This window comes from Apodemus sylvaticus, chromosome 22, assembly GCF_947179515.1.
Source record: "Apodemus sylvaticus chromosome 22, mApoSyl1.1, whole genome shotgun sequence".
NCBI classification, from domain to species: Eukaryota; Metazoa; Chordata; class Mammalia; order Rodentia; family Muridae; genus Apodemus; species Apodemus sylvaticus.
In genome coordinates this window covers 17878658-17889969 of record NC_067493.1, presented here as the reverse complement: position 1 = coordinate 17889969, position 11312 = coordinate 17878658, and the positions used below count along the sequence as shown (strand labels likewise).

General features: G+C 52.5%; 1 protein-coding gene across 1 annotated transcript; it reads right to left on the bottom strand.

The window, feature by feature from the left end:
- Positions 1-1528: 1528 nt before the first annotated feature.
- Cdx2 (caudal type homeobox 2) lies at positions 1529-6969 on the bottom strand. Its single transcript, XM_052167827.1, has 3 exons — positions 6429-6969; positions 3125-3270; positions 1529-1804 (listed from the first exon to the last, which is right to left on the bottom strand). The coding sequence occupies exons 1-3, from the start codon at positions 6967-6969 to the stop codon at positions 1529-1531; spliced, it is 963 nt and encodes a 320-aa protein (XP_052023787.1).
- Between the last annotated feature and the right edge of the window lie 4343 nt (positions 6970-11312).

Genomic DNA, 11312 nt, shown 5'->3' with positions numbered 1-11312 from the left:
TCATTCCGGGTAGTTAGAAAGGAGTGTAGGCAGAGAGGGCCCATGGAAGTGCCTAGGGTTTCAGAAGACTCTGTCAAGAAAGTGTGGTCTGGAAAGTACAGAAAAATACCAGTCAATGCTGCGCTCAACTCGATGGGCTAAGGGGTACACCGGAGCGCGCGCCTGGCTTGGTTGGGGGTCGCTAATGGAGGGAGTTGTCTTAAGTTTGCATTGAGAAGTGAGCTAAAGCCCTCTCACCCCACCCCCACGAATCATTCTGCAGCAGCTGGGAAGCAGCTAGCCGCTGTGACTAGCTTTTTGCCCAAAGGCACCCCCAGGAAAACCACACATTCCACAAGCCATTGCTGGACTGAGGCATGGGGGTGGGGTGGGGCGGGGTGAGATAGACTCAGGACTCAGTTCCTTCAGCTTCTGAAGGTTTTTTTGGGGGGGGGGGCGGGAAATAATCGGCTGCCCAGAAACCTTCTCCACCTCTTCCTTACCACCACCACCACCACCCTCTGTACTTCTAGCTTTCAACCGGAGAAGATATTTTATTTCCTAGGAAAAAAAATAATTTCAGTCAAAATCCAAAGAAGATCAAATTCAGGATCTGAAATCTGTTAAAGTTCGTTTTATCTTTGTCTTTTTACAAAATAAAAGTCAACTGTGTTCGGATACCCCCACCCCCAACCTTCCCTTCACCATACACGTTCTCTCTACCCATGGGTCCAGAAGGCTTTTTAAAAGGCTTGCTTAGCTTGTTACACAGATGAGTGACTCGAACAGCAGCAAACAATTCCGGTCTTCTGCAGCCAAAGACTAGGGAAGGGACAGGAAGTCCAGGTTGGCTCTGGCATTTACAGCATAGACATACATTCAGCCTACAGCGGCTCTGGTGACAGGCTTTCTAAACAAGCCCTTGTCGCAGGGGCCTGGAGTTGGCGAACCACCCCCTCTCAGCACAGCCCCTGAACCCACCACCCCTTGCTGATCTGTGGCGAAGAAAACACAGACCACCTGGTCGGGGAGGCTCTGCAGACGTTGGTCAGTCCAGCTTTCTATCTTAGCTGCCTCTGGCTCCTGTAGTTTGAACAGTCCCTGGCCCCTGAGGCAGGATTGGTCAGCTGGCTCTCAGAAAGCAGTCAGCAGGAAATAGCCATCTTGGTTCAAGTATTGCTACCCCACCTCAGCCAGCCTCACTCTCTCCTCAGCTCCAAACAGAAATGCAGTCTATGTTGGGGCAAAAGAAGCCGAAGGCTTGATGCCTGTAATCAGTCCTGGCAAGGCGCGTGAACGGAGAAGCCCCAGGAATCATTTCCTTGCTGGCAGGAAGAATCAGAATGGGAAAAGTTTAAAAAAAAAATCTAAACCATGTCTTCCCCCCGAGGTCCACAATCCCACTCGTCTTCTGTCCTCAATCTCCATCAGTAGATGTTGTTTGTGGGTAGAAGAGGGGTCTCTTCTGAGGATTCTCGCAGCGTCCATAACTCCTCATGGTTCAGCCTGGGATTGCTGTGCCGCTGCCGCTTCAGACCACAGGAGGGGGTCACTGGGTGACAGCGGAGTTTAAAACCCCTCCAGCTGGCCCCAGAACCCCAGGGACAGAACCAGGCACCGAGCCTTGTAAGGAGGTCACAGGACTCAAGGGCTCGGGCACGCTCCGCAGTGCACCGGGCTGAGGCTGAGAAGGCTGTGGCGGAGGTGCAGGCGGCGGTGGCTGCTGCTGCTGCTGCTGCTGCTGCTGCTGCTGCTGCTGTTGTTGCAACTTCTTCTTGTTGATTTTCCTTTCCTTGGCTCTGCGGTTCTGAAACCAAATTTTCACCTAGAAATGACAAAATAGAAGGTAGAAGAAGGTAAGACCGGAGACACCGTGCCACCCAGAACACCCTCCCTCCATCTGAGTTTTAACTCCCCAAAGCCAGTTCAGCCTCCTCTTTACTTGCCTCCTGCCCCCTCCCAAGTTGCTTTCCAAAAAAAAAAAAAGAAGAAGAAAAAAGAAAAAAAAAGAAAAGAAAAAGAAAAGAAAAAAGAAAAAAAGAAAAAGCAACAAACTCAGGACCAGGGAATAGAACCCCTTGGAAATTATTTCCGACACAAATGGCAACCAACTCAGGTGTGCCTCGGGGGTCACCCTTGGCCCTCACAGCTCCTGACAATGCCGTTTCTTCACCTTGGCACAGGCAATGAAATTTCGTCCAAAACTTCCTGGCTATGAATTTGACTTGTCTTTTTTCTTCTTCTTCTTCTTTCTTTCCCTAGACTACAGAAAGTGTTCCTGTGCCAAGAAGGGTCACTTTTGTTTTTAAAAAGAAAGTTCGCAGGGCGGTGGTGGTGGTGGTGGTGGTGGTGGTGGTGGTGGTGCATGCCTGTAATCCCAGCACTCTGGGAGGCAGAGGCAGAGGCAGAGGCAGAGGCAGGTGGATTTCTGAGTTCGAGGCCAGCCTGGTCTACAGAGTGAGTTCTAGGACAGCCAGGGCTACACAGAGAAGCCCTGTCTGGGAAAAAAAAAAAAACAAAAAACAAAACAAAACAAAACAAAAAAAAACCAAACCAAAAAAAAAAAGGTAAAGAAAGTTCTTCAAGGATTCGTTTTATTTTTCGTGTGTGTGTGTGTGTGTGTGTGTGTGTGTGTGTATCCATATATATCCATAGAAGCCAGAGGCACTGACTGGATGCCTGCAACCAGTTACATGACAGGGCACGCCATCTGATATGGTGGCTGGAAACAGAACCTGGAACTAGTCCTCAGCAAGAGTAGTCTGGACCTGTGTTTTTCTTTTTAGGACAGTTCCCATGTTGTGGTGACCCCCGCCCAATCATAAATTACTTCCATTGCTACTTCGTAACTAAAATTTTTTTGCTGTTGCGAAGTGCAATGAAAATGTTTGAAAGGTGAGTTGGGGGGTCGCGACCCACAGGTTGAGAACCTTGGTCCCAAACGCGCTCTCTTTCCAAGGGATCTTCCATACTGCAGCATGGACTAGGCTTTTCCCTTGCAACTCTTTGGGAGGTGATGGTGGAAACAACTGGAAACTCCGGGATTCTCAAAAGGCAAACGGCTCCCTTGAACAGCCATTCAAATGCTACCCATTAGGATTGCCCCCAGACCACAATAACCAGACCCAGGAAAGGTGATTCCCACCTGCCTCTCCGAGAGCCCAAGTGTGGCAGCCAGCTCAGCTTTCCTCCTGATGGTGATGTATCGACTATAGTGAAACTCCTTCTCCAGCTCCAGCCGCTGATGGTCTGTGTACACCACCCGGTATTTGTCTTTTGTCCTGGTTTTCACTGTGGAGGAAGGAGACGTTTTGGCTAAGAACTACAATCCATCCGTCATAGGTAATGACAAACCTCCCTAACCTAGGACTCATTTCTCTTCATCCGCTGATGGAGGAGGGGGGTGTCTACTACCGAGGCTGATACTATCCACCCACAGGATCCTGGGGGAGTGGGAGGAAGACAAAGCTTGGGGCACAACTAACCTGAAACGGAAACTGCTCACACAGCCCCCCTCCTTTCCAAACCAAAAATGATATATTTAGGATCAGAAGAAAGGGGGAGGTGGGGAAAGAGAGTAGAATCCCCAGGAATCTCAATATCCACTTTTTCAGACTTAATAGAAATGGCAGCCCACTTTGAAAATACCTGGGTTGTGGTGTCCGGGTGAGCTGGTAGTTACTTTTTGTTTCAAAACAGTGGAAAGATGGGAGAGGGGAGCAGATCCGGAGCAGTCACCAGTATCACACAGTTAAGTCCCACACAGTAAGTCCTGCCCTGGAATTCGGAGTGGGCCTCCATATTGTCAGAAGGAAAACCCTCCTGCTAAGAACACTTCACACCTGCCCAACGGGGTTTGGCCTAGGGCAGTTTTTCTTTTTTTAATTCCCCATTTATTCCCCCCGCGGCAACTATCCTGACCAAGTGACCTGTGATCATTGGATTGAGTCAACATATTAAATCTTGGATTGATTGTTTTACTGAAGGGCCTTGACAAATAGCGCGGGGTTGCTGGATCAGGCTGGAGTCTGGCTATTCGACCCGGTTAGTCGGGGTTGCTTCCGTGGACAGAATCCTGGCCAGGAACTGTTCCACGTTCCAAACTGAAGAGATCTCACATCAGAAAAGATTTTTAGCGCTCAGTGCCTAGTTGAACAAGGAGATCTAAGGGGTGGGAGTTGCCCAGAGGTGTTTAAGGCCCCCGCAGGTTGACTTTGTTCAGGTAAAAAACCTTTGCAAACCACAACAAAAGCGCCCCGGGAAGATACAGGAGGGATCAGAGAGAGGTCCCCCCGCCGCTGAAAGGGGAACACAGCCGCAAACAAGGCAAGACAAGGCGATCTTATCAAAGAAAAGCGCTTTCAATGCCTTAATAACAACCGCATTCTGTTTGAATTACCACTACTAAGCAAACGGCGGCCCCAGCTTTCATCCCCTTCCCCGCCAGGCGCATTAACATAAACACAGCCCCGCAGGCGCATTTGAATGGGCGCTGTGGCCCCGACCCCGCGCCTGCTTTGGAAGTTTAGGGATCCAGGCAGCCCCGAGCGGACTCACGGGAGCCTGGAACCCACTCGCGAGAGCCCTACTCCACAGAATACGACAGAACCAAATCCTAGGTGTGCAGACCAAATAGCAAGGAGCTTGTGGTCCTAAAGGAGACCATCAGACCTGCGAAGCGTGGCGGAGAACAGTTCCCCACAGCGGTCCTCGCCTTAGGGTCGTCGCCTTAGGATAGATGCTGCGCCTAGAGCACCACGCTCTGGCTGAGGAACGCAAAGATGGATACTCCGTGAGCTCTGCGGGTCCGCTCCCCCAAGGGCCTTGCAGGCGCCCCGCACCCCTTGGGAACCAAGGAGGTGGGCTGGAAGAGGGGAAGGATGAGAAGGAGTTGTCAGAATTCATTATTGACTGCGAAAGTCACCACCCTCTTTCCGGGCCCTAAAAGAGACAATGGTCGGGCTGAAGAGGTGTACATCAAAGCCAGCCGGGCGGCGTACACGCCTCTGCCCCTTGACAGATGACGCTGGGCAGAGGAGTCGGGCTCCGGCACTGCGGGCCACAGCTTCCCTACATTAACATCACAAGGGCGCCCGGCGCCGACAGCGGCCTTGCCACCTCGGCGCGGGACTTCACAGCGACCTCTCATCTGCTGACCCCGCGGCCTGGGCTCCCGAGGCTCTCCTCCCCCTCTCAGGACCCTAGTCTGGGACCACCCACCCCTCCTGGCGATCCTCCGTTCACTATCCTTCAGGCAGGCTTGGGAAAGGAGGGTTTGGGGGCGGGGGGGGGGGGGATCAGGTTTAGGAGTAAGCCCTCTTGGAAATGACACTGCCAAAGCCCACTGGAGGCTAATTTGTAAGCTTCTCACCGACAGCATCGCCCACCAGGACACTGACAGGGTGTGCGCAGTGACGCAGAAGTGTCCAGAGACAGGCCCCCAAGTGCCGCTCTGATTTATACGGCTGTAATTGGCTATAAACCTTCTCCAAGTGGCCATAACCCGGGCATGTGGCCCGGCTGTAGGAACAAGAAGCAAACCCAGAGAAGAGGAAACTCAAAGACAGCTTCACGGGACAAAAAGGGGACTTTCAGTATCACTCCCCGTCACTTTGCCTACTTCCTTCCCACCCCCTTATACACACCCGGACATCCGAAAGGGCAAATAGAGCTGATGAGTCCCGCCGACCGGCAAACCTAGGGTTTTTTAGTGAAAAAGTTCCAACATACAACACTCTCAGACACACGAGGTTCTAGAAGGGAAGGTTCAGGGAAAATGGCCCACGTCTTAAGCTGAGTCCGCTCAGGGTTTCCTCTCCCTGTTCCTTGCTCTCTGTGATGCCAAGAGAGGACTTCAATGGGAGATTTTGTTTGGCAGAAGGAAGGGCCAGGGATCCTGGAGTTCCTCCACTTCCTCTGAGGCTTCTGTCCAAGGGCGCACCGCAGCATCTCAGCTCAGCAGCACCGACCCCCTCAGTTGACCCTAAGGGCCAAACTGATCCTGGCGCAGCATCTACCCTGGCCCTTTCGGGGGTAACTCAGATGAAGGAATAAGAGCAGGTAGCTAGATTGAGTAAACACGGAAAAGGGAATCCAAGCGTCCCCACCCTCTCGGCCAGGGACTGGGTAAGAAATGCCGGGGGCAGCCAACTCAAGGACACGACTCAGCTCACGGTGGCCGGCAACAGTGCTCACGACACTACTGGGAGCTTCCGAAGATGTCCCGAGGTTGGCAATAGGGCACTGTTAGAAAGAAGAAATGATTCTTCTACCCTAGACAAACCTGGGGGTGCAACAGACAAATATACACTCCTGGGATGAATTCCCCAGGAGTCCGCCCCGTATTTCTCCCCTTACCCCTTCTCCTGTCCTGGCTAGGAACTGGCAGACAGCCCACGGCAGCCCCCGCGACGCGCGCGGGACCTGGGGTGCGCCCCGGCACCGCTTACCTTGGCTTCCTAGGGACGGCTGCGCGGGCTTCCGCATCCACTCGCACAGGTTTCGCCGCTGGCCGCTGGGGGACAGCTGTTCGGCGGCAGCGGTGGCTGCGGGCCCCGGAGGACCGGGGTTGAGCGTCTGCAGCAAGCCGGAGGCGCAGGACGGCGCAGCGGCCGGATGGTGCGGGTGATGATGCGGGTGATGGTGCGCATGGTAGTCGGCGGGGCTGCTATAGCCCATAGCGGCGGCCGGGGAGCCACCATTGAGGCCGTGAGCTACGGCGGCGTTGGCTGCGGCGGCACCCCCGGGTGCGTAGCCATTCCAGTCCTCGCGGAGAGGGGCGCCGTATGCGGTGGGCCAGGATGGCCCTGGGGACTGAGCGCTGTCCAAGTTCGCCGCCGCAGCAGCCGCGGCCGCCACGTGGTAGCCACCGTAGTCCGGGTACTGCGGGGGACTGACAAAGTTCTGCGGCGCCAGGTTGAGGCCGCCGGAGTGGCGCACGGAGCTGGGGTACATGCTCACGTCCTTGTCCAGAAGGTAGCTCACGTACATGGTGGCGAGGGACCCAGAGCAGACCTCACCATGCTGCCTGGGGACAAACGTTGAAGGCTGCCAGGGGCGCAGGGGGCTAGGGATAAAGGTAGCTGGCTGCACCTCAGCCCACGGAGCTGCGCTGGCTCCTTGCAGAGCTTCTGCCTCCCGGGCAGTCCCTCCCTCTGTCCTGCCTCCTCCCTCTCTTCCTTCTTTCCTCCCACCTCCTTGCCAGTAGGCTGTAGAGGCGGGGGGATGACCCGTCCCAGGTTAGCTCTCGGAGTCCCAGGTCTGCGGCCTTACGTGATTAACGAGTGTTTACAAGACTCTATTAGTAATGACACAGACACCAATGGCTGGAGACGTCGAGGCGCAGCGCGCTACGCACACAGCCCCCCAGAAACATGATTTGCATTTTAAAAGTTGGGGGGGGGGGGAAGAAGAGCCCAAGGGAGGGCAGCCACCAGATCACAGCTGAATATTCAGTCCTTTATTGTTAACAGTTTCCTCCTTCCAACCTGGGTGCACTTTAACCTCCAATCACAGGTTCAAAGACTGAAATGAAGGGACTTGCAAACGCCTTGGGGAGCCCAGAAAGGCGGTCTTGGTGGAAGCTGGGTTTGGAGACCTTGTTCGTCCATTCTCAGGCAGGAGGCGGTCAAGAAAAAGAGAAGAGGAAAAAAAAAAAAGAGAGAGAAGCCATTGCTTTGAGGACCTTTCTGACGAACCCAGGAGGTGACTTGTGAGGCTATTCCTTCCCGCTCTGAGAGTCTTGCCGACACTGACTGACGGGCTGCTGTCCCAAACAACCCCTCAGCAATACATTTATTTCCTTGCCCCAAATCCCACTGATCTCTACCGAAGATAAAAGAGGATTCTACCTCCAGGTTGTGGCCCCCCACCCCCAGAATTTGTCTTACTACAGTTAGGATTTGAGTCCAATGAAAACAACTCATTTTTAAAAAAACTATTACATTAAATAACCGAAAACCTCTTCGAAGCCAACAACTGGACCCACAATATGTTTCACTACCTTGGAAGGCAGTAACTACTGGGTGTCCACGATCCTGATACATCTCTCTCCCTTAAACAAAGTGCTAATTACACCATGTATTCAGTTTGAAAACGCTACCACATTTGTGATTTTCCTGAGCCTATTTAAGAGTTAAAAAAAAAAAAATCCAGGGACGTGTTTGTGTTGTCACCGACCCAGTTCTTCTTGTCTTCCACCATGCAGGTAGCTTAAAAACACCTTCTCTTGTGGCTTGAGAGATGGCCCAGTGATGCCTGCTCCTGCAGAGGACCATGTTCAATACCCAGTACCCGATTGGTGGCTCACAACTTCATAACTCCGGCCCAAGGGGGTCTGATCCCTTCTTTTGGACTTCATCAGTCACCGCACATGAGTGAGAGATACAGAGACATATATTCAGACAAAATAGCCACACCCATAAGAAATAATAAAATAAGCTTTTAAAAAAAACGTTAAATTAGTTTAAAAACAGCACTTTGTCCTTTATAAAGTGAGATTTCTCTACAGAGATTTGCCCTTTTCTCTTGAGACTTTGGTCTGTCTGCACTGGACAGCTTGGGCGAGGTTGGGACAGCCACTTCAGACACAAGGTCCATGCTGGGCAGTTCGGTGTTGCTGATGCTGATGCTGATGGTGATGGTGCCTACAGTCCAAGGATAGCTGTCCTGACAGCCGTCCTCCCCGGAGCCCTGCACTTGTGTGTCCTTCCTGGGACACTTTTCCAGGCTCCTTCATCTCCTCAATTCCCACCTCCTGTATTTCTTACAGATGTGGGAACCTGCGCATTCTCCCGCCCCACTGTGGTGCGTAAGGGGGACTAAAACTGGGGGCCAGGGGTGGCTCAATATCCAAGAGCCATCCCTCAAGAAGCCAGGGGTGCTCCTCTTTACTACTCTCCAGGGTACCTTGCAGGAACAGCAAGAGTGTCATCTTACTTTCCAAGAAATAAACCTGGGGGGGGGGGGAACCATTACAGAAGGAAAGATGGGGGGGGGAAGGGTATTCAAGTCCCCAGGGGGTGGCCAGAATGTGGGAGGTTAAGTGGTAGGCGCTGCAGACTTTTGATCTTAGGAGTATCTCCCTCCCCTTCCTGAGACTCAATGCCTCCTTCCTCCCTTCACATCCCTTCCCAGGCCTGAGCTCTGTAGCCCAGGCCCAGGTCCAGGCCGAGCCTGTGTCTTCAGAAGGCCGGCATTCTGGCATTTCTTTGAAACAATGACTTTATTAGGGACAGCCATGCCCTCCGCACTGTGGTAGCCACTTCCTGAGTTTTTATGACCCTGGGCTGCCAGCCGCTGGCTAATTGTCCCTGTTTTCCAGCTGTGTCTCTGTGTTCTGCCACAGAGAGAGGACTCCAGCTTGGGCACCCAACTGCTTGGGAGACAGACAGGGCCACAGTGTCCCCCCCCCCCCCCAGGTCAAACCAGGTCCGCTGAGCTGACCAAACAACAGGGAGTTCTAATTAATTGGGGGGTGTTTGAACCCAGGATAGGAAATGATATTGACGGGAACTGGTTTTCCTCCTTGCAAAACCTGGGCGCCCCTGCGGTAGCCTGGCCACTTCAACTGCAGTGGCAGAGAAAAAGGAAGCAGGTGAGAGGTGTTCTCTGACTTGCTCTTCAAGCTCCCCCTCCTCCATGGATGGGTTCCCCTCTCAGGCAAGAAAGGGCCCAGCTGGCTCCCCTAAAGGGACAGGGTTGTTAGAATAGTCCTGGGTGTCCTTCCACTGGGACAGTTCTAGCAGGGTTGGTGGTCTTTGCCTATCCTCTGGAAATCTCCACTGGGCAGAAGCAGGTTCTCAAGGCAAAGTGCTGGCCCACCTCTCTAACATAACACAGCCCAAGATGCATCAATGTGTCCCCCCCCCCTTCTCTCTGACTCTTGAGGTTAAGTGCTTAGCTGCATTCTTAAGGGTTGTTGTTGTTGTTATTGTTGGGTTGTTTTTTTCTGAACTGAGACTACAAAGGACCACTCTGGATAGGTCCCCAACTCCACTGTATGTGGCTGCTTTCCACACAATATCCCTGTCACCAGCCCACCCACCCCCCCCACCCCCCGCCATGTTGAGAAAGATTGAGCCACCAGGACAGGAGAGAGTAGGAAGGGAAAAAAATATCCAGGTAAATAAAACCACAGGAAGACTGCAGAGACAGCCAACTGGCTTCTCTTTGTTGCTGACAGTGTAGAGCCCATTACACATTCTTTGAAGAGGGTCTCTTTTCAGGATCCAGGCTGGTGGCTTGGGCAGGGGCTCTGACTGGTAGGGGGAGGGGAGATGGGGCTGGGACAAATTACACACTGGGCAGAATGGGATTAGAGGCTGCAGGAAGGAGCAGGTTCCTTCACTAGACAGATCTGGCCCTCCTTAAACCCGCAGGTCATAGACGTGGTTCCTCCCTGCTCAAAGGTTCTGCTGTCTGCTCGTTAACAGGACCTTGCCTCTGCCCCGCATTTGTGGTTCCTGCAGCTGGGGAGTGGGGTACCCACCTAACACAAGAATAGGCTGTCCCTGTTCACTTGAACATTTAAGTCTTCTTTCTGAGTCCCACGAAGATAAGATTGATCTCAGTAATGCAGGAACCTGTTCATAAAAACCAAAACCACCAGGAAGAGCTAGCGAGGGAGGGTTTCTGGCGAGTTCTCCCATCTCGGTCCGGCCAGGAGAGTGTCACAGGGCGCCATTCAAACTCGACTTAATTGGGAGCTTGGGAGTCGGTCAGCCACTCTGCTCAATCCATTCACACAAAGAAAGACTCAATAATACAAGGACTGACCCTCTTGGCTGGCATCTCTGGGAAGTCAATAGCGTTGCTCTTTCTGTAGGCTTTCCCCCGGGGTCTGCCACCTGTCTGGCTCATCCGGTTACAATGGAGACCCAAGTGTCCATCCAGAGGAGAGAGGAGGGCCTGCAGCTGTTCACAGCTGCCAGAAGAAGCAGATGTGGTCTCATCTGGCAAACGAAGGAAGCTTGCTTTCCTTTAAACACACTGGGTGTCTGGTCCTCTCTAGCTAAGGAGAGCTTCCTGAATTCGCGCAAGGTATTTGTGGGATGAGTTATTACTCTGACATTGAGATGCCAGAGCTAAGGTGGGACACTGAGCTGTCTTATCCAGTGCGGGGGATTCTTAGTTTGTTCTCTCCTGTCCAAAATATATTCTCACAGCCTAGAGATTTAAAAAAAAAAAAAGGCTATTGAGAAAGGGAGACATGTTTGCCTTTAGAAATCTGGTTTTGCACATTGGGTACAAACCAAATAATAGGAGATACCTAATTTTCTCCTTTGTTCTAATATTAGTGTGTAGATACTTGGAGTATCAGAGTGTCGGATGGA

Bases quoted from the DNA above. Each gene is read 5' to 3' on its own strand.
- Cdx2 (XM_052167827.1), bottom strand. From the start codon at position 6,969: ATGTACGTGAGCTACCTTCTGGACAAGGACGTGAGCATGTACCCCAGC. The intron at 3,271-6,428 runs GTAAGCGGTGCC...CTTCCTCCACAG, and splicing joins GCCGTCCCTAGGAAGCCAAG to TGAAAACCAGGACAAAAGAC. The intron at 1,805-3,124 runs GTGGGAATCACC...TGTCATTTCTAG, and splicing joins TTGGGCTCTCGGAGAGGCAG to GTGAAAATTTGGTTTCAGAA.